This window comes from Myotis yumanensis, unplaced genomic scaffold (assembly GCF_028538775.1).
Source record: "Myotis yumanensis isolate MYYU_CA2020_CCGP unplaced genomic scaffold, mMyoYum1.0.hap1 SCAF_10, whole genome shotgun sequence".
NCBI classification, from domain to species: domain Eukaryota; kingdom Metazoa; phylum Chordata; class Mammalia; order Chiroptera; family Vespertilionidae; genus Myotis; species Myotis yumanensis.
Genome location: NW_027223761.1, coordinates 393,236 through 415,005, shown reverse-complemented (window position 1 = coordinate 415,005; position 21,770 = coordinate 393,236). Strand labels below are relative to the sequence as shown.

Sequence of the window (21,770 nt, the reverse complement as noted above, 5' to 3'; positions counted from 1 at the left end):
ATTAGCACTTCCTGGGCCAGGCCCCGATCGCAGGCTGCTGGGCACCAGCACGCGGGACTCTCGTGGCCACGGGGACACGGGGACACGGGGACACGGTGCCCCAGGCGCCCTGGCCTCCCCAGCCTGCTGCAGAGCCGGGATTTGGACGGGGCCAGCCTCAGGCCTCCTCTGCCCCAGCCTGTCCCCATCTGAGCACCCCTGAGCCACCGGCACAGACACTGCGGGCCCAGGGCCGTGTGCAACCTGGGGCGGCCTCACTCCGGCCCGCTGGTGGCCCCCACGGAGGCGGCTGAGCCCTAGGTGACCTGACAGCACGGGGCCCTCGGGGTGGGGGTTCTGTGTTACCTCCTCCTCCTGGACCCCCGGGTTTGGCCTAGCGGCCCAGGCGTCACCCTAAGGGCAGTGTTGGTGCAGAGGAAAGCCAGGCGCTTTCAGAGCCTGTGGCTGCACTTCCTCAGGTGGCCACAAGGTGTCAGGCTCAGGCCAGATTTGAAAGCCTTGGGGGTGTGTGCGCGCGCGCGCGCGCGCGCGCGTGTGTGTGTGTGTGTGTGTGTGTGTGTGTGTGTGTGTTGGGGGGGGGGGACAGAAACTGTGTCCGGTGCAGGACCACTCCCCCCTTCAGTCTCCGGGTCCCTGCCTGTCTGGCGGGCGGGGGGTCCCCAACATTCTGCCTCCCAGTAACACAGCTTCCTCTAAGTCTCAGAACACAGCGGGAGCTTCAGGACTGTCCCGGGGGCACGTTTGGCTTTGGGCATCCACCTTTCCGCACCCCCCGGGGAGGGAGCCCCCCGCCCCCCCCGCCCCCCGCAGGGAGCCGGAGACCCTGGCGGGAGGCGTCCCCTTAGGCCTCACTCACCACTCGGTCATGCCAGAATGGGGGCAGACCAGAGACTCCCACCCGAGTGCGAAGGTGCAGAACTCCCCGTACCCCGACCCTGCAGGGGGGCTCCCTTTGTCGGGAGAAATGGGGTTGCTTTGCCCCACCCACCACTCTCCTTAGGGGGGGCCCCCCAATGTGTAATACCTTCGGGCGGTGACGCTGTAATTCTAGAAGTGACCACCAGGTGTCAGCACGAGGCCACTTAAAGAGCCAAGTGGAGGGAACTTGAGACGGGATTTCTAGGGTTCCCGGTTCTCTCCTGCACCCGGAGGGCCCTTTTGTGCTCCCTCCACTGCCCTGCGTCCCCCGAGGCCGCGTGTCCCTGGGGGTATCGCTGAGAGTCAGTGCCTCTAGCCCTGCCTCAGTGGTACCAGGGCTGAGAGCCCCATGGGCCCTCCCAGCCCTGCCTAGCCTGCTCTCGCCTTCCCTCGCTTAAAGACGCTGGGCTGCAAGATTCTGGTGGAATAGAGTGGGCCTGCAGTGGAGGGAGGCCTTTGGGGGGTAGAGCTGAGGTTCAAGACACCCCCTGGGGAGCGGGAAGGTCCCCACTGTGCAGGGGTCTGATCTGTGGGCTTCAACAGCTGCTCCCGTTCTGCCCCTCGGCTGTCCACCCTCTCCCCCTGGGGACACCCTGTTCCGTGGGCCTCTCCCGCCACGTTCTTGTCTGGCCTGGGTCATCCCCGCCCCCTCCCCAGCCCCACCTGCAGCTGGGAGTCCCAGGAACGTCTCCCAATAGGGACCAGGCCCCAGCTCCTGGCCACACCTGGGCATCTTGCAGGGGACACTAGGGGACCAAGGCCGTGCAGCCTGCAAGCCACAGAGCCCAAAGCAGAGCCACAGCCGGCAGAGCCAGCGACAGCCGCACACCAGGCCGCTTCACGCTGACGGCCCTCCGTGTGCCTTGAACCTGCTTGGGGCCTGGGGCACCCCTCGTTCCTCCCTACCCAGAGCCCCGCCTGTCCTCTGCCCAGGAGTGGTGTGGACCTGGGCCGTCTGTGTCCTGTTTGGCCCACCCCAGGTGAAGGTCTCCAAGGAAAAGGGAGATTAAACCCTGACAGGGGCTGGGACCCATCAGGTGCACACTGGGTGCAGGAACGCGGGGAGGGTGGGGACGAGTGCTTGTGTGCCAAGTGCATGCCTTTGCCTCTTGGTGCACCTTTGCCTGCTCCTGCCTCCCCAGGCTTGGAGGAGAAGTTTCAAGTGCCTATGCGTGAGATTTGGTCCAGTCAGGTGGCGCTTTTGTCTGCCCTGTTCTCCCCCACCAGGTGAGATCTCAGGGGGGCTGTGCCTTCCCTGGGGGTTCATCCGGGTTCCAAAAGCTGTGACTCTCATCATCCCACTTGGGAACAGGCCCCCCGCTCCCCACGGCTGCTGCCACTTGCGGCAGTGCCCTGAGTGCCTGGCACCACACCCGTCGTGTACAGGGCTGTGTCAGGGGTGACTGGGGAAGCGAGAAAGCTCCCTCGGGAGTGTCCTGCCTCTCAAAGGAGGAAGGACAGGACCGTACTGTGTGGCAGCTGTGTGGGGGCCACCCAAAGGGTGACTTTGCTGACCTCTCTCTTTAAATCTGCCGCTTCCCCCTTGTGCCCCACCCCCATTTTACCCGTGCCAAGCCCACCCACATTCCAGGGTGTCAAGTGACTGCCAAGTGTCAATCTTGTGAAGTCCGAACCCCCCCCCCCCCAATCCTGCCAGCTGGCTAGCAGGCGTGCTTCTGGCTTGTGCGCAGGCTCACAAACCCCCTTCTATGGGGTCAGAGGCGGGCCAAACCTCCACCCCCCTACCCCCATCCTCCACCCACCCACCCACCTACCCTCCACCCTCACCCCCCCAGTCTCCCCCCCCGTACCGTGCCCAGGCTTGGGACAGTGCCATGGCCAGCTGCCCCAGAGGCCCCGGCCACACTGAGTTGGTGCAAAGCTACCCAAATTTGGAGGGGCTGGAGGGACGGCGTGGGGGGGCCGGAGAGACGAGGGGCCCAGCTATAAACGCGGCTGGCGTGTGGCAGGTGTCTGCTCAGTGGTGGAAGCCGCCCTGCTGCCGAGGACCCGCTGTCATGCGAGCCCTGAAGCTGCCTTTCACTGTCTCTCCAGCCTCAGCCTCGCCCCCCTCCTCTCCCACCGCGGGCGCCCCGGCCAGAGCAGCCCCTGCTTTGGTGGCAGCTGCTAATATTAGCCCAGCGGGCGGCTCATCGGCCGGGCCGCTGGGGCAGAAGGCCTGGGGCACCAGTGACTCCCCGGTCCTCTTTATCCACCGCCCGGGAACTTCGGGGGGCACCCAGCAACTAGAGCACAGGTAACGGGGCTCCCTCCCTCGTGCAGCACCTCGGGGTGCCGTTCACGCATGGGGGCTGGGGGCTCAGGGTGGCTAACGGGATTGCTGTTTCTGCTGGAGGGGACGGAAAAGACAGGTGGCCGGGGGGCTGCCTGGAGCCCGGGGCTCCAGCGAGGAAAATCCGTTTTCCTTCCCTGATCTGCTGGCAGCGTGGGCGCGGGCGGGGCTGCCCTTGGGGGGGGGGGTGCAGCTGTGCTGGCAAGTGCAAGGGGCAGGGTTTTGCTGTCAGGAGCTCCCTCCCGCCCCCCCAATCCCAACCAAAGACAAACGACACAGTACAGAGGCTCCAGGCTGAGATTTTGAAGCAGTTTTTATAAAAGTTTTTTAAAAAGTCAGGCTCCCCTGCCTTCCATCCCCTGCACCTCCCGACCACCCCAGAGCCCTGTTCTGAGGACGGGAAGGTCACTGCCCCACAGTGGGGCTGAGGGTCAGGCTTCTCCTGCCCCGTGTGCCCAGCTGTCCGGTGGCTGAGCTGAGCGCTGGTGCAGGAGTTTCTCTCCCTCCGCCCCGTGCGGGCTCCGCTGCCCTGTCCCCTGGGTGAGGGGGCGGGGGGGGGGGGCGGCTTCCCCAGAGGAGCTCACTCCCCACCCTCAGCTGCCTCCCCACTCTCGGTGGGGTTGCTGGGTGGGGAAGGCTTCCCCTGTTTTGTGCTGTGACCCCCCCCCCCCCAAGACAGGCCCTGTGTGTGCAGCCCCCGGCCCAGGTCCAGGCAGGGTCTTCCAGCCACAGGGCGTCTCCCGCCCGCTGTGGGCATCTCCTCGGGCCTGGCTCCGAAAGCCCAGCTCCGGGTGCCCCGTGGGCCTCTCCCCCTGGCCTCCAACATGGCAAAGGGACCACCGCCCAACCCCCAACACGATGACCTGTGGACCCACAGGCCTCTCCCCCTCCAACAGCCAGGGGGAGCCGGGCTGGGGGCTCCGGCTTGGGGGCCGTTTGTTTTAAAGCGACCACCCCCATGTTTTCCCAGGGGCCGGAGGGTCACTGCTGATCTCCCCGCGGCTGCGGCTGAGGAGGAGGCGGACTCCAGCCCGCAGCCCCAGGACGCTGCCGCCCAGCCGGCTCAGCCCCCGGCCCGGCCTGCACGTCAGCCCAGGCAGAGGCCCAGGCAGAAGCCGCCCAGAGCGGCCCGCGAGCACAGCCCCCAGGCCGGCTGCTGCAGCCTGTGCCCCTGGCCCTCCCGGCGGGCACCAAGGTCCCCTCGGCTCCCACGCGCTCAGCACTGAAGCCCCACCGCCCACCAGCCCCAGCCCCCCAGAGGTGAGTGTCTCCGAGCCCCAGGCAGGCCCAGTGTCCCCTCTCCACGTGTCAGACTCGGTGCCTTCCGTGCTGGGAGCCCCCCTGCGGCTCTAGCCCTCACCCCCCTTTTACAAGGCGGTGGGGCTCGGCGAGGCTGGGGGTGCTTGGTCACAGAGCTGGTGCCTGGGGTTCAGGGGGCTGCTCCAGAGTCTCTGCCTCCTGGGGGGGCTCAGGTGTGGGCAGCAGCGAGGTCCTGCAGGGCACTCCTGGGAGAAGGTCAGAGGGCAGCCGGGGAGCAGCCCAGGGGGGGAGGCAGGGGTCAAGGTGCAGACGGAGCCACAAGAGGACCGAAGAGGAGGGAGAGGGGAGTGAGGAGAGCAGGCTCGGCCGGGGCACTGGACACCTGGGCGTCCCCTCCCGGTCCCCTGTCCTCAGCACCGGAGTTCGGAATCGTGAGGGCACGTGAGGCACCGCCCAAAGGGAGAAGCCTCCCGAGCCCCGGGAGTGCGTGCGGGTGAGGGGGAGGGGGTGGGGTGGGGGGGGGGGAGCCCATTGTCTGAGGTGGCAGGGCTCCCTGTGAGGGAGTGGAGGCTGGCCCTTGCTGGGCAGGCTGGGTGGGGAGGCCAAGGTTGCCGACCGGGTGCCTGTAGGGGCACCGCTGAGCTGCCTGGAGAGATGCCCAGCTCCAGGTCCCGGGTGGCTGCGGGCGTGGGCCGGCTCCGTGTCCTTGCGCCCAGCAGGCGACCCCCTTCCAGGCTGGCCTGCCCGTCCCAGAGGAGCCCGGAGCCTGCTTTCAGGGGTACCGCGAGTTCACTCACAGCCAAGGGGACAACGGGGCCACACGGGGCTCTTCCCGCTGCGGCTCCGCCACCCCTCCCCCACCCAACCCTTACGTACTTGTGGTTTTTGGTTTATGGGCTGGTGGTGCCTGGGCCTGGGGTGGCTGGTGCTGTTGGGTCCCATTGGTTCTGGTTCCGGCCTGGGCACTGTCCCCTGCTTCCCGTCGGGGGTCGGGGCTGACCCCGCGTGGGCGTCCCTCCCAGAGCCCAGCACGGTCCGAGCCCTGCAGAGGGGGGTGAGGGAGGGGCGCTCGGGGACCCTCAGAGATGGAGCCGGGTTTGGAAACGCTGGGCTTGGGCCCAGGGAGGGGGAGCAGCCAGGTCGAAGCCAGAGCCGGGGGAGGGAGCTGGGAGCCAGAGGCAGACGGCAGGCGGGCGGCTGCGAGGAGCTAGGAAGGCCGAGCGGAGCTGGTGGGGGGCGCAGGGCAGTCTGGAGGGGTGAGTCCGATCCTCTAGGGCTGATTCCTCTCTTCCGAGTCTGGGTCTGTGGATCCAGAGGGGAGGTCGGTGCCGCGGTGCCGGGCAGGGCTGGGCAGGGTGGCGCGGGGTGGGGTCCCTGCCAGCCCAGCTCTGCTGAGGAGACCCCGGCCCCGCGATGAGCTGGGGGGCGGGGGGGGGGGGGGGGCTGGCAGGTCCCTCCCTGCCTGGGGGGCTGGAAGTCGGGGACTCGGGAGGGTGGGTCCTGGCTGGGGGTGGCCAGCGCCCTTTTTGAGCCCTAGGGTGACCCGGGTCCGCTCCCCCGCGCCTGCCCCTCCGGCCACACTTTTGACTAAATAAGGAGAGGGTTCTGGGGCAGCACCCGGGAAGGCCATGTGCCCCCGCCCGCCCGCCCTGACCCCGGCCAGGCACCGAGTGGTTTCCTTCCTACCTGTGGGGTCCAGGCCGTCTCCCAGCACCAGCTTCTCCAGATGAGCGCCTGTGGGGGGCAGGACACAGGGGAGCCCCGAACGAATGGGCCACTGGCCTGAAGGCCCCCAGGCACCTGGGGAGGGGAAACCCCAAGGGCTAACGGGCTTCACGGCGGCTCCACGGCCTGGGAAGCAGCGGGCGGCGGAGGAGGGTGCCGGACCCAGCAGGGCCAGGGAACCTGTGTCCCTCCCTTTGTCCTGAGCAGACGCCCCTCCAGGATTTGGAATCTGCTCTGGGCTCTTGGGGACCCCGGCCCACAGACAGGCCTTATTTGAACGCTCCCCACCCCACAATTCACAAGTCACTGGAGCGGGGAGCAGGGCTCCGGCTGTCCCTCCCTCTGTAGGCACAGGCCTGAGTGCCGGCCTGGGGTTGAGGAGGGGGCTGTCCTGGGGGGGGGGGGCGACCAGATGTTCCTGGGACGGTCGAGGGGGTGATTGATGTGGGCTGGAATTTGAAGGGGGGACATTCCCCGCATGCCTTGGGCTCTGGGGGGGAAGGTGGCTGCTTGTCCTGGGGGCAGGGGGCCTCCCCGCCACACCTGTCCCTCAGCATTAACCCCTGCCTTCCCCGTGGCCCCTTCCGGCCTGGGTCCCTCTGTGGGGTGACCCTGGGGACAAGCAGTGCCCTGTGACCTGGCCCCAGTCCCCAAACCATTGTGCCACACTGCCCAGCAGCGCCTCCTCGCTGACATCCCCTCCCCCCACAGATCCCCCGGAAGGGGGTCCCTGCCCCACACCCCCAACCCTGCCCAGTGCTGAGGGGCGACCTATCCCCCCCCCCCAGCAACAGTGCCTGGACCCTAGTTGGGTTCAGCGCCTGCCTCCCCTGCTCCCCTCAGTCCCCAGCCCCGGGGAGGAGGCCTTCCGTGAACATTTGCAGAAAACGAAAGGAGACCCCCGGCCCCCCGCTCCCGGGCAGGCCTGCCCCCCACCTCTGCCCCACGTCCCCCCACCCCACCCCGCCTTCCCACTTCCGCCGCTCGCTGGCCTCACGCACACGAGCTGGTTTCGCGGCAGTTTGGTGCCTGGGCGAGACCCGTGCGGCGCTCGAGGCGTGCGGGGGCGGCCGGCGGGGGTGCGCCCGGGCCCCCCAGCCGAGCCGGGGATGAGCCTGCCCGCGGCGGCGTCCGGGCCGCGGCTTCGCCTAGGCTCGCGGCGCGGGAGCGCGTGGGGCGCGGCGGCGGGGAGCCCGCGGGACTCCTCGGAGATGCCCGCCCGCGCGCGCGGAGTGGCGGCCCGAGGCGCCGGGATCGGCCGCCGGGTTTCTGCCTGGAGGCTCTCGGTTCCGCCCTCCGCCTGGGGGCCCGCGGAGCCTCGGCCACGGAGACGTGGGGGGCGCGGGGGGCGGTAAAGCGAAGGGAAGCGGCGATCCTGCCCTGGGCGCCCCGGGAGCCCCGCGCTCCCCGCCGCCGCTTGCGCCGCGTCCCCCGGAGGGCGCCCCTGCTCCGCGCGCGCCCTGGACGCACGTTGGTTTCTCGGCGCCGGCCTCTCTCCTGCAGACCCGGCTCTGGGGTCCCGACCCACTCAGCCACTCGCCCGCTCCCCCCAAAGACGGGCGAGGCTTTTTTCTGGGGTCACAGTCCTGCTCCCGAGGTCCCCCCACACACTCAGCATCTCCCCAGCTCCTAGGAGTTTTCTGAGACATGAATTTCCAGGGACCCGCACACAGAGAGTCCCCCTCGGCTTCCCCAAATTTACACGCGTGGCCTGGGCGCTCCAAGCTCGCTGTCCCCCGGCTCTTCACGGAGCCGCGCGCCCCCTCGGGGCCCTGCAGACCCCCGGGCCACCGACCCGTGCTCCCGGCGTACACCCGCCCTGCCCTGCGGCAACGCGGCCAGCTGGCCAGGCTCCCCAGGGTGGACAGGGTTCGTCTGGCCCTTAGGTCTGTGTCCCCAAACAAGTGGCATTTTTTTCTTGTGTCTCCACCATGTTGGAGGCTAACAACAAGGTCTCCCCAGCTTCCTGTCCCTGCTGACACCCCGGCAGGGCTCCCCGCAGCCTGGGGTGATACCTGCGGGGGTCCCACAAAATTACTGGCACCAACCCGGGCTCCCTAAATGTTACACCGAGAGCCCCAGGTCCCCCAACGCAGGAAGCAAATTACCCCCAAACCCCAGAAGGCTGCTCGGCCGCCTGCACAGGATTTGGGAGGCTCCCAGAGCCCCCAGCCCTTCTCCGAGTCCTGACGGGTCCCGGCTCCACCACCTCTGTCCCGGCGGCCCCCTGAGCATTTTCCCCGCGGGCTGTGGGCCGTGGGCCGTGGAGATGGGGGCCTGCGTTTCCCGCCAAGTTTCCCGGCCCCGCTCCGTTCCTGCCCATGAGACCCTTCACCCAGGTCCAAAGCACCCCGAGCAGTCACCCCTGCTTGTGACCCCCAGCTATGCAGGTTCCCCAGAATCTCACGGGGTCCCCAGGCGCCTGGGCCACACACCCAGCGCAATACAAGTCTGTGCCTGGGACAGCCGGTCCTGTGAGAGCCGGCCACCAACAGCCTAGACATTTTCTCCGCGTGGTAACGTTTTGCGTCTTTTAAAATCCCCCGGCCCCTCGCTCATGGACAGGAACCCGGGTTTTCTAAAATGCAGACGCTGATCGGAAATTCTGGCCCTCACGGCGTCTCCTGGCCCCGTGGGTCCGGGTTTGCTGCGTTCTCTCAACTATTAGGCATTGCCCTCCAGACCCCCCCTCACCCAGGGTTACACGCGGGTCACAAAGGCACTGGTTTCTTGGGCTCCAACGCATCCAGGACCCCATGGGGGGCACCCCAAATTTAATCAACATTTCCTGGCCCCTCCCCACCCAGCTCACTCCCAGGGATTGTGGACACCGGCTCTCCAGGTCCCAGGGTTTAGGAACTCTTCACCCTTTCCCCCCAAAGTTAGATGCCGGCCTCCAGTTCTCCTGAGGAACCGAGCCACTTCCCTGGACCCCCGATTCCAAAATGACTTTGGGGGCTCTGAGCTGAGGCGCTACCTCCAGCCCTCCAAAGCAAATTGAGATTTTTTTTTCCTCCACAAAACAACTGAGCTTTTTCTGAACATTGATTTATGGGTCCCCTGACTTCATGACCCTTTCCCTGAGCCCCCTCCCCTAAGTTTAGGCAATTTTTTTCCCACGGTTCCCCCAAAATGAAAGTGCCTGGGGACTGAAGAACACCCGCAGGCCCCAGAAATCGCAGGCAGCGGGGGGCCTGTACCTGGAGCTTAGCTGCGGGCAGTTTCCAGTGACCCCCATATTCGGGCCATGCCTCACCAGGGATCCCCGAACACAGCGCGCAGGGAAAAATGACATTTTGTCCTGTTCACCCAAAACAGACCTCCAGCAAATGAAACGATTTAAAAACAAAATAGACGCGCTCAATTTTCTGCACTCCCCCAAAGCACTGCTCACACCCCGGGTTCCCCCAACTTTAGACCGTGGCGCTGGAGTCCCTGCAGGGCACTGAGAACCCGCCGGAGCCACCACCGGTGGAAGCGGCTTCCCGAGCCCCGGCGCCAGGCCCGGCCGGCTGCCCGAATCGCGGGAACGAACCTCCGCTCCTCCGCGCGGGGAGGGTTTGCTGAGACCCCCCCGTGTGTTCTTGTTCTCTTCTTTCAGTTTTAGAGCTCTGCGCCTCTGGGGGCCCCGAATTCCATGGAGAGAATTTTTCTGGAGTCACCGAGAAATCTACCTCCCCACCCATCCTGCGGGTGCCCCCAAGCCCGCCGACCAGGCACTGGGCGCCCCAGGCGTGGACGCCTCCCCCAGTGCACGGAGCCCTTTCCAGGGGTCCCCCCACTTGGCCGCGATTTTTCTGGAGCCTCTGATGTAGTCGCTCCTCACAGCTCCCACGGCGGGAAGCCTCCGCGCCCGGGCTCCGGGACACACACTCGCTCCGCCTGCAAGTCAGGCCGAGCCGGTCCCGGTCCCCCAGCTGGGCACGGCTCCCGGCCCACCCGCCGCCCCGAAGCCCCGGCCCCGCGCGCCACGGCGGGTCTCAGCGGCTCGGCGTGGCCGGCGAAGCCCTACGTTTAAGAATGTCTGTTCCCCTAACGCCCGGGGCCTGGCAGCGTGTCCGCCGGGACGTGGGCACAAGTCCCGCGTCCAGGAAAACGACTGGGCAGAGTCCCCAGTTCCCCCCAAATTTGGGCATGTTCCCCGGGTCTTCCAACGGGCTGGGCGTCGCCCCGGGACCTCGGGGACTAGCGCGGGGTCCCGCTCACCTTCTGCACGTCCGCCGCCGGCGCAGAGCCCTCGCTCCTGTCTCGCTCCCGGTGCGCCCGCCCGCGGACCGACCGGCTTCCAGCCTCGCGGTGAGCTCCTGCCGCTTCCGCGCTCCGGCCGGGCTTCCGCCCGCACCCGCCGCCCCCGGTTCCCGGTCCCACTCCCGCCGGGCTGGCCGGCGCTCGCCTCGGCGGCCGTGGGGGAAACCGGCGCGGTGCGCGGGAGCCTGCGGCAGGCTGGCCTCCTGGCGGCCGCACTGCCTGGGGCCAGCGCCCAGACACCGGCGCCTTTGCAGAGATCATGGTGGTGGGGCGGGCAGGGCGCTGGGTCGGAGCGACGCCGGGAGAGGCGCCTCCAGCCCCGGCCCGGGACTCGGGGCAGCGCGCGCCCAGCGCGGGCGGGCGAGGTGATTGATGGCGGCGTCCGGCGACCCCGCGCGGTCTCCCGCCGGCAGCCCCGTCCCCAGCGGAGGCGCGGGCGGCAGGGGCTGCAGGCGCAGACGGCGCGCGGGGGCCTGTGCGTGGGTTTGACTTGGGAAAAGACACGAGTTTTTACGTCTGCAAACTCTCGGGATGGTGCCCGGGGCCCGGTTAGCGCGGTGGCCCCGGGGCTGAACCCGGGTCTACGCGAGTCCAGCGGCCTGAGGCCGGGGAAGCCATGATCGGGGCATTTGGGGGGGCCCTGGGGCGGGCCGCTTAGGCCGCCCCGTGAGCTCGGCCACGCAGGTAGGACTTAAAGTGTTTCCCGCCTCGGCCCTCTCTCCCGGGCCCTGCGCCCGCCCCACGTTCAGGCCTGGCCCGGCGCGCTTTCCGCACAGACCGCACCTGGCGGCGGCCTCGACTACGACCAGGCCGCGCGCGGCACCGGGGGGCGCTCGGGGTCTGGCGGCGGCTGGAGGGGCAGCGCCTGCACGGGCAGGTGGCGGCTGCGCGCCCTGCGCGCGCCCAGCGCCGACCCCTCCTCCCCCTCCGCCGCTCCCAGCGGGACTCGGGGACCCCCGGGCCACACGGAACCACCTGCGCCCTCACTCACGCCGACGGGGCGCCCCGCCGCGTCGCCCCTCGTCGGGCAGCGGGGACCCTACCACCGCAGGGGCCCGGGACACCGCCCACCCTGCTCACTCCGTGACCCCCGCGCACAAGCGCAGGGAACCCGGGACCCCGGAACCTGAGACGGGGGCCCCTTCACACGGTAGAATTGGGATTTCGTGCACACTTCGCCGCTCCCTGCCCCCACCCCCATCTCGTCCCGCACACCCCACGTCCCCCCGCCCCCACCCTCCAGGCTCCCGCGCCCCGGAGCCCGCGCCCCCCTCCCTTGGCTCGAGTTGCGGAGGCGGTCCGGGGGCGGGGCGAGGGCCGGCCGGGCGCCCATTGGCGCGGGCTCAAGGCCAGCGGGGCCCGAGCGGGAGCCGCGCCGCGGGGTGGCGCGGCTATAAGAACCGGGCGTTGGCGCCCGGAGTTCGCCTGCTCTCCGGCGGAGCTGCGTGAGGCCCAGCGGGCCCCCGGCCCCCCCTTCCGGCCGCCCCCGCCTCTTGGCCCACGCCCGCCCCGCTCCATCGGGCTGACGGCCCCGCCTCGACGTCCGTGCGCTGCTGATCCCATCGCGGACGCCGTCGGCGGGGGCGCGCTCCGCCGGGCCTGCGGACCCCTCGCCGCCTCCTCGTCTATCTACCTCAACGCCCGTCCCGCTTCGCCCGAGGAGGCGGTCCCCCCCGCAGGCAGTCCGGCTCGCAGGCCGCCGGCGTTGTCATCTCCCCGCGCTCCCCTCCCAGCCCTCCCCGGTGCGCCGCCGGGCCGCTCCCACTCCTCGCGGCGTCCCGAGCGGCTCCGGCGCGGCCACCACCGCCCCCCCGAGGCCCGGGCTCGCGACGGCCGAGGGCTCCGTCGGCCCAAACCGAGCTGGGCGCCCGCGGCCCGGGTGACGCCTCCACTCCGCCCCCCCCTCGCACCGCCCCCGGCCCCCGACGTGGCGACCTTCCCTCGCTTCTCTGTGCTCCCCTCTCCACCTCTCTCGCCTCTGGCCCCGGCCCCGCGCACTCGTTTCTCCCGCAGCCTTCCCTCGGCTCCCTCCCGTCCCCCCCGGCCCCGCGCCTCCACGCCCGCCCCCCCTCCCCGCCCGCCCCCGGACCCTCGACAGACTTTCTGTTTCTCTTGACTGTTCTCCCCCGCTGTGCGCCTGCCCGCCTCTCGCTGTCCCCTCTCCCTCTCGCCCGCCCTTTGGCCCCCCCCTTTCCCGTTCACTCTGTCTCTCTCTCTATCTCTGCCCCCCTCTGTCCTGAATACAACAGCTGACCTCATTTCCCGATCCCCTTCCCCCCCTAAAGTACAACATCTGGCCCGCCCCAGCCCACAGAAGGCCCGTCCTCCCCAAGATCAGCGGATACTCCCCCCCCCAAAAAAAGCCATCCCCCCGTTCTGACCCGTCGCACATTCGGCCCCGGCGACTCGGCCAGAGCGGCGCTGGCAGAGGAGTGTTCGGCAGGAGGGCCTTCGCCCGCTGCCCGGTTCGCATTCACGCAGCAGGAAGGTGTGCGGCAGCTGTGCCGGCTTCAAGGTAAGCGCAGTGCGGGCCGCGGGGCTGGCGGGGCGGCGGGAGTGGGGGGGCTGCGCCCGGGCGGGTGCGGGGCGCGGGCGGCGGGTCCCCTTCCCCACCGCGAGCCCCGCGCTCTTCCCTGCGCCGCGGAGGGGGCGGGGTAGGGGCCGCGGAAAATGCCCGGAGCGGTGTGAGCGTCTGCAAAAGCGACTTCCTGGTGGGTTTGGGGGTGCGGGGGGGTGTTGGTGAAAGTTTGGGGTTTGCGCCGTGCTGGGGGAGGGCCGTCCCCCCAGGGTGCTGGGCAAGGAGGGGGGCGCGCGGGTCTCAGAAACCCACCCTGGTATGCGCACTCGCGCCAGCAAAAGAGAGAGAGAGAGAGAGAGAGAGAGAGAGAGAGAAACGGGTGGGCGGGGCCAGGAGGGAGCGAGGGGGGCTGAGTTGGCAAAAGCGCCCTGCCAGAGGCCACATTTGCAGGATCCCCCCGCCCCCTCCCTGTCCCCAACATTTCCAAGTAGGAATCTGGGGAGAGGGGCTGCTCGGGGGCTCCCAGGGGAGTGCCCAGCCCCTGCGCCGCGCGCAGATGGAAGTTTCCATACAAGGAGGGGAAGCTGCCCCCCTCCCGGCCCCCGCTGCCCGGTGCGGACTTGGGCTGGGGGTTCAGGAGGCGCTCCCCCCTCTCCCCCCTCCACATGGTCCTCTGCTCAGGGATGGAGCGGGCGGGGAGGGGAGGGGGGAGGGGGCGGGGGGCGTGCGGAGGAGAGAGGGGACTGGCTGGAAGCCGCGAGGGGGCGGGGGCAAAGGGGCGGGGGGAGTGGTCAGCGGGGAGGGGGGCCGGGGTGGAGCCGGGGCTGGGAGGAGTCGGCTCGCACATAAAAAGCAGAGGCACTGACCAGGCGGAGAGCTGGACATTGGCTTCTCCTGAGAGGCAACCTTCAGCTTCCTCCTCCTCCTCCTCCTCTTGCTCCAGCCCAGGACTCCTGCCCAGCTGCAGGTAACCAGCTGTTGAGCGGAGCCCCTCGGCCCCCCGCTCCAGCCCGCCTGCCTGCACCCCGGCTCCGGCTCAGCCTCGGCTTCTGCCCGCTGCCTCCAGCGGGGGCACTCCCCTCTCTTCCCCGCCGCTGCCCTCCTCGGCCATGCTCCCTGCCGGGCTCCGGCCGGCCCCGCACCGGAGGGGCCGGGCTGGCGGAGGGATGGAGCGGCGGGGCAGCTGGAAGGCAGCTGAGGTCCAGGCTGGGGCAGCACCAGGGGATGGAGGTGGCCGTGTGGGTCCCTCCGTGGAGCTGCGGCTCTTTGGGGAGCTTAGGCAACGCGGCTGCCTTCCCGCCCCGGCTCCTGGGCTACTGCCTCGAGGCTCCATCGGGGCTGGGGGCCACGCTGCTCGCTGCCCTGTGCCCACCGGCTGTGGAGCCTGGGAGGGGCACAGCTCCGGGCAGCCTGCCCCGCCCTTGCCCGGGGAGCCTCGGGTGCCAGTGGACTCAGAGCCACTGGCTACCCCCGAAAGGGCTCGTACCTGGGGGTGCAGGGACAGGCTGGGGCCGCCCGCCTGAGGGGCTCCCACCTTCGGACCGGGCTGCCTAGAAGCCGAGGCCCCTCCCAAGCCGCACGCTCCTTAGGGGCGCACAGCCTGGGCAGGGGGGTGTGTCCTAGGACCGCCACTCCTTCCACCCTGGACCCTAAGGAACTTGGTCTGGCCTCCAGGCGGCTTCACCTGCTCTCTCTCGCTCCCCTGGATGCGGGGAGGGGGGGTCCTGAAGGCACCCTGAGGCTTTGACTTTTCTGAGGCTGTTGGGGTGCCCAGGGCAGGCTGGAGTTGGGGGACTGGGTGAGTCAGGAGAACGGGCCCCCGAGAGTCATGCTGGTCATCGGACCCTTGGCCTGAGCTCTGCTCAGCGACAGCCCTGGAGGGGGCCGGCCGAGGGACCCCGAGACTTGGTCCTCTGGGATGCTCGGGCTGCCGAGCCGTGGGGTGGGGCCGTCTGCCATCTTGGCTGGCGCTGGGAGACCCAGGAGTGGCCGCTGCCTGGTGCTGGCCCCGCCCTCATGACATCATAGGATGGAGGCCAGGTCCCGCGTCCAGCACTGGCCCCTGCGGCTCAGGGCATGGCCGAGCCCCTGCAGCAGTGACAATGGGGACCACCCTCCCCACGGGAAACCACGGACCAGCACTTGCTGCCCATCAAAGGCGGCTCCGTCTCCGTTAGAGCCAATGGCTCGGGAGAAAGCCCTGCGGTAAAGTGGCCGCTGAACTTTCTGGGTGTGAGACCCGCCTGGCGGGCGGCTCAGCCTCCTCTCTCCCCGCAGATACCATGGCGCTTCCAGTGGGGAAGTCGATGCTGGTGCTGCTCGCCTTCTTGGCCTTCGCCTCGTGCTGCTATGCTGCTTACCGCCCCAGTGAGACCCTGTGCGGCGGGGAGCTGGTGGACACCCTTCAGTTTGTCTGTGGGGACCGCGGCTTCTACTTCAGTGAGTGGCCGGGGGCGGTGGGCGAGGGGCGGGCGCACACAGCAGGTGCCAACAAGTGCTGGGTCCTCGGAGGGGGTGGGGGGCGGGGGGAGGACTAGCCACGGAGGGCGGGCCGGGCTTTGGGGAGTGCATTCAGCAGGCGCCTTCAGTGTGCGGGGCGGCACTCATCCCGCTGACTCTCCTGCAATAAAGACTCAAAATGGAGGGTCGCTGCTCCCCCTGGGGCGGGGGGGGGGGGGGGGTTGGGGGGGGTTGGGGGGAGCTGGTGAGCAGGGCGGGGGGCGTGGCTTGGTGCCTGACATTTTGACAATGGGTACATACTCAGGGATGTGCCCATTGTGAAAATTTTATCAAATTGGAGATTTGATAAAAGGGGTAGGAAACCAATGGGAACCAAAGCCGGTGTTGCTGGTGGGTGTGAGTGTGCACGGCCCGCGTCCTAGGGGCGCTGCTCCACCTGGGGGCGCAGGAGAGGGGAGCCCCTGCTGTCACAGCACATGGGGCTGAGCGTTCCAGGGCTGATCCCCCACAGGGCAGGGGCCCAGCTGCTGCCAGCCCCCCCCCCCCCCGTAGGCATTCTCTTCCGCAGCCTCCACTGACCCACCCTGAGAAATGGGCCCCCCAGGGCCAGGCTTGGCGATTTCCAAGCTTCTCTTTGAAAAGCATTCCTGCGCCGGTGCCCGCCCTCTGTCCCCCGCCTCCTTTGGGGCGGGAAGGGGCACTGCAGGGTCTGGCAGCCATTGGCCCTCACCCAGGGACTGGCTCCCTGAAGGGGTGCTGGGCCCAGCCCCACCCATGGGACCCATGACGGACCCCTTCCTAGGGGCTCCTCCCCCTCCCCCACCCGGGCCCGAGGCTGAGGTGCTGGGCGCTTTCCCTGGCGGCTGAGACTTGGAGCCTGGGGGAGCGAGGGGAGGACGGGAGGAGAGGAGGGTGCGGTGTTTGCGGGTCCTCACTCCTCCCCTCCCGTCTTCTTCTTCCTCCTCCCATTCCCACCTGTCTCAGTGTCGGGGTCCTGGGCCGCCAGCCCCTGCTGAGCTCAGGGGGGGGGGCACCCATGTCCCGGGACCTGTGGTCCTGGAATGTGGGGGTTGGCCCCCTCGCCGGGCGGCCCCTGAACCCATTTCCCAAGACACCCTGGGTCTGGGGACCCTGAGGCTGTGCCCGTGTTCAGTCCAGGAGGGAGGCACTGGGGCGGGCGCCCTGCCCCCTCTCCGCCGGGCCCAGCGCTGACCACCCCTCCCGCCGCCCGCAGGCAGACCAGCCGGCCGGGCGAGCCGTCGCAGCCGGGGCAGTGGCATCGTGGAGGAGTGCTGCTTCCGCAGCTGCGACTTGGCCCTTTTGGAGACCTACTGTGCCACCCCCGCCAAGTCCGAGAGGGATGTGTCGACTCTCCCGACCGTGCTTCCGGTGAGACGCCCCCTCCCCACGGGCCCTGGGGGGGAGGGCACCGCAGCCAGGGGAAGTGCCCCCCTTGACTGGCCCTTCCCCTCCCAGGACAACGCCCCCAAGTACCCCGTGGGCAAGTACTTCAACTCCGGCGCCTGGATGCAGTCCTCCCAACGCCTGCGCCGGGGCCTGCCCGCCCTCCTGCGGGTCCGTCGCGGTCACATGCTGGCCAGGGAGTTGGAAGCCTTCAAGGAGGCCAAGCGTCAACGGCCCTTGAATGCCCTGGCCACGCACGACCCTGCTGCCCACGGGGCCGCCTCCCCCGAGGCGCCCAGCGATCGGAAGTGAGCCAACCTGAGTGATTCTGCGGAGCGGCCCCACCCTCCTCCTGCCTCCTGACGGACTTACCACCAGGTCCCGGGACTTCCCATCAGGTCCCCCAAGCCTTTCTGCGCCGTCCTCCTCCCAGCGCCGCCCTGCCCGCCCCCTGCCCCAACCTCCCCATGTCAGGCTACACCCCTCGGCCCCCTCCATCGGCCTGAGGGCGTCGCCCCGACAGCCTAAAACATGTGCAAACCCAATTGGCTTTAAAAATCCCCCCAAATTGCCCCCCTAAAACATCCCCCCAATAACCCCCCCAAATTATTCCACAGCCTAAAAAAAAGTCCCAAACCAATTGGCTTTGAATATCCCCCCCAAATTACCCCCCCAGGGATATTCAACAGCCTAAAAAAAGTCCCAAACCAATTGGCTTTAAATACCCCCCAACCACCCTCCCCCAAATTATTTAACAGCCTCAAAATGTACAAAACCAATTGGCTTTAAATATCCCCCCAAATTATTCAACGGCCTGAAAATGTACAAAACCAATTGGCTTCAAATATCCCCCCAAATTATTAAACCAAATTATTCAAGAAAATTATCTGCCCAAATTACTCAGTAAAACTATTCGGCCAAACTATTCAACCAAATTATTCAACCAAACCATCACCCAAATTATACAATAAAATTTAAATCTCATACACACACATACACACACACACATACACACACACACATACACACACACACACACACACACACACCAAGCCCCTAAAACTAATGGGCTTTTTACAAACACCACAAACTCCAATTGGCCTAAAAAACCCCCAAAACCAAAAAATCTCTAAAAAACTTAATTGGCTACAAACACACTAAAAAACAAATTGGCTTAAAAACAATTGGCAAGTAAAAGAATTCGGCCCCCCCCCCCTCCGTCTCCTCCCCTTAGGACCTCGGGTCAAATTGGCCTTGGGCTCGAGTCCTTGACCGTCCAGGAGAAAGGAGGGACCCAATTCCCAGGTGGGCATGTCCTTGCTCCCAGCGCCTCCTGCCCCAGACGGGCACTCTCAGCGCCAACTGGCCTCCGCTCGGCTCTCACCACCGTCACCTGAGACCAGAGGAGGGAAGGGACATGAAAACCTAAATTGGCACCAATGACATTTAATTGGCACGAACCCCAAAGTCCATCCTGTAAAAACCCCCACACCCCCAAATCTTAACATCAATCCCCACATAAAACACACACACACACAAACACACACAAACACACAAACACCCACAAACACACACACACACACCACACAAACACCCACAAACACACACACACACACAAACACACACACACACACACAAACACCCACAAACACACACACACACACCCACACACACACACACACACAAACACCCACACACACACACACAAACACACACACACCCACAAACACACACACACAAACACACACAAACACACACACACACACACACACAAACACACACACACAAACACCCACAAACACACACACACACACACATACACACACATACACAAACACCCACAAACACAAACACAAACACCCACAAACACACACACAAACACACACATACACAAACACCCACAAACACAAACACAAACACCCACAAACACACACACAAACACACACACACACAAACATACACACACACACAAACACCCACAAACACACACACAAACACAAACACCCACAAACACACACACACAAACACCCACAAACACACACACAAACACAAACACCCACAAACACACACACAAACACCCACAAACACACACACAAACACCCACAAACACAAACACCCACAAACACACACACACACACAAACACCCACACACACACACACACAAACACCCACAAACACACACACACACAAACACACACACACACCACACACAAACACCCACAAACACACACACACAAACACCCACAAACACACACACACACCACACACAAACACCCACACACACACACACACCACACACAAACACCCACAAACACACACACACACACACAAACACACACACACAAACATACACACACAAACACCCACAAACACCCACAAACACACACACACAAACACACACACACACACAAACATACACACACAAACACCCACAAACACACACACACACAAACACCCACAAACACACACACACATACACACCCACAAACACACACACACAAACACCCACAAACACACACACACACAAACACACACACACACAAACACACCCACAAACACCCACACACATAACACAACAAACACACACACAAACACCCTCACACACACTCACAAACACCCACACACACACACACAAACACAAACACACACACACACACACACTCACAGGATGGACTTAAAAATGAGAAAGACTAAACCGCCCACGTGCCAAATTCTCTTGCTGAGGTTTTCATGTCTCCAGCCCCCTCCCACCCCCTGCGACAGCCCCCGTGGCGGTTCATCCGTTTGAGATGAAGGAGGGGCCCTTGCTGGTCACCACGGCCCCCGCAGTGTGAGCCCGAGGCGCACCCCGCCATGGCGTGCGCCAGCGAGGACAGGATGAGGCCAGACTTGGAGGTGCTGTAGCCCAGCAAGGCGTGCCCCCTTGCCCCGCCCCGTAGCCTGACCCCCAGGTGTGCCCGAGAAAGACCGGCCTCGGCCCGCACACCTGGGCCCACCTCTGCCGGCCTCCTGGGCAGCCTCTCAGAAATGAAGGTCCCGGGAGGCCGGCAGAGGTGGTGGGGAGAGTGGGAAGTCTGGCGGTTGGAGGGGTGGGTGGGGGGCAGGGGGGGTGGGGTTGCCCTGGGGTAGGAAGTGGCCCAGTGAGGTTTGGCCCAAAGTCGGAGGACGTGTTGAGGAGACCTGCAGAATCAGACACCAATCCGAACCCCAAATTGACGCCAATTGATCTATCTCCCCCCTTTAATTCGATGCTCCTGGGGCTTGTTTCCGTGTTTTTTTTTGACCCTCCTTAGCTTTCTTGCGCTCGCATCAGTATAACCTCCCGCCCGTAACAGGGGAGCAGCGACCGAAGCATCGCGCAAGCCACCATGTCACCACCGCCGTCCTGCTCCCCGCCATTTATCGCCCTGCGTTTTTTTTTTTTTTAAATCTGTCTCTGTCGCTTGGGTTGAATTGAGAGTGGAGCCTCTGTGGGGTGCTAGCCACAACACCCCTGGAGAAGTCCGAGGGGAATGGAGAGGGCCACTGCCCGGCCTGGCTCCCGGGGACGGTGGCTGGTCCCTGGGGGTCCTGAGGGGCGGAGGAGGGGTGGGACGGCGTCTCCCCAGGTGTCAGGAAGGTGCTCGGAGGCCATCAGGAGGGGCCCCCGGCGGCAGCCGGGGGGGAAGGGGCTGCGGACGTGAGAAGAAGGGCTCCATCGGGCTGGAGCAGGTGGCCGCCTTCCGCGCACTTGGGGAGCTCTCCCCCCGCCCCTCGGTGACACCGTGCCCGCCTCCTCAGCACCCTGCCTTGTCCCCAGGAGGTTCTAGCTCCGCGGGGCCTCCCTGGGGTGGGCGGGGCGAGGCCGGGCAGTCGGGGGGGGGTTCAGGAGGGAGCCCAGCAGAGCAAGAGAGCTGCGAGGTTGACTTGTCAACCGGGGTTGCTTGGGCCCCGAGGCCCACGGGTCTGGCACCGACCAGCCACCACTCCTCTCGGTGCCTAGGGCTGCCGCGGGGGCCCGGGCGGCTGGGGGTTTACCTCCCCCCACTCCTGCCTCCAGCGCAGCCCCCCTGCGGGCGGCCCGACTAGCAGTCTAGAGGCCCGAGGCTTTGGGGCCCTGGCAACAGGGCTGGCGTGACCCCGGGGGCGGTCATGCCAGCCTGCCCTCAGCACAGGGGGCCTCGGCAGGTGCCCGGGGAACGGGCCATTCGGAACATTGGAGGAACCCAAACAGCCAAATTGTTCTAATTGGAAAGCCCAGAGATTGGCCAGAGATCCAAAAAGACTTCGAGGCGCCCCAAATTGCCCGCCCGTTCGGCCGGACGCCCATCCCACCCAGTGTTACCCTCCTCGCCTCGCGGGGATGGGCGCCCGGGGCGTCTGCCGACCTCTGTGCGCCCCGCCCAGCAGCTCTCCGAGGGTCTCAGCCATCGGCCCCGGCTCCCACTCGCCCCCCGTGCCCATGGTTGTGGCCGTCCATCTTGTCTCTTCCCCGAGTCCTCCCCCCAACCGTCTCCAGCGGGACCCCTCTCGGTCCCTCCCTGCGCCATCAGCTGGAGACCCCCACGCGCAGAACACCCATGTCACCGTGTCATCGCCGCCGCTGCCCGCCTTCGCCGGCGGCCGTGTTCGCCTCAACTCAGCCCCTCTAACTCGCTGTCTCCGGCGACGCCCAGTGCCTGGGCTTCGTCTCTAACCTCATGCTCGCAATCCCAATAAAGTTTTCAAATGCATTTTCTTCTGAGTCCTCTGCTCTTTCCCGGGGTGCGGGGCCGCGGGAGGGAGGGGCCCTGGGGAGGTGAGCGCTCTGCCCCTCACGGCTCGGGGAGAGGACAGCGCTGGGGTCTGCACCCCTCGGTGGGGCCCGGGGACCACATCCTCAAACAGAGGGTGCAGGGGGCGGGGCCCGTGGGGGGCTCTCCGGGAGGCACCCTAGCTGCAGCTCCATTCTGCTGTGGGTGATGG

At 66.6% G+C, this 21,770-nt stretch overlaps 1 protein-coding gene across 2 annotated transcripts; it reads left to right on the top strand.

Annotated features, from left to right (window-relative positions):
- Positions 1-11,907: 11,907 nt before the first annotated feature.
- On the top strand, positions 11,908-21,538 carry IGF2 (insulin like growth factor 2). Of its 2 annotated transcripts, none has more exons than XM_070427099.1 (4): positions 11,908-12,959; positions 15,240-15,401; positions 16,657-16,811; positions 16,899-21,538. In XM_070427099.1, exons 2-4 carry the CDS (start codon positions 15,245-15,247, stop codon positions 17,136-17,138), a joined length of 552 nt encoding a protein of 183 aa, XP_070283200.1. In that variant the 5' UTR covers positions 11,908-12,959; positions 15,240-15,244; the 3' UTR covers positions 17,139-21,538. The 2 variants fall into 2 exon arrangements, with proteins under 2 accessions (XP_070283200.1, XP_070283199.1); XM_070427098.1 differs by lacking the exon at positions 11,908-12,959 and adding an exon at positions 13,852-13,929.
- The last annotated feature ends 232 nt before the right edge of the window (positions 21,539-21,770 follow it).

Excerpts from the sequence above, each read along its gene's own strand:
- IGF2 (XM_070427099.1), top strand. The coding sequence starts at position 15,245 with ATGGCGCTTCCAGTGGGGAAGTCGATGCTGGTGCTGCTCGCCTTCTTG. Across the intron at positions 15,402-16,656 it reads GGACCGCGGCTTCTACTTCA|GCAGACCAGCCGGCCGGGCG; the intron begins GTGAGTGGCCGG and ends CGCCGCCCGCAG. Across the intron at positions 16,812-16,898 it reads CTCTCCCGACCGTGCTTCCG|GACAACGCCCCCAAGTACCC; the intron begins GTGAGACGCCCC and ends TTCCCCTCCCAG.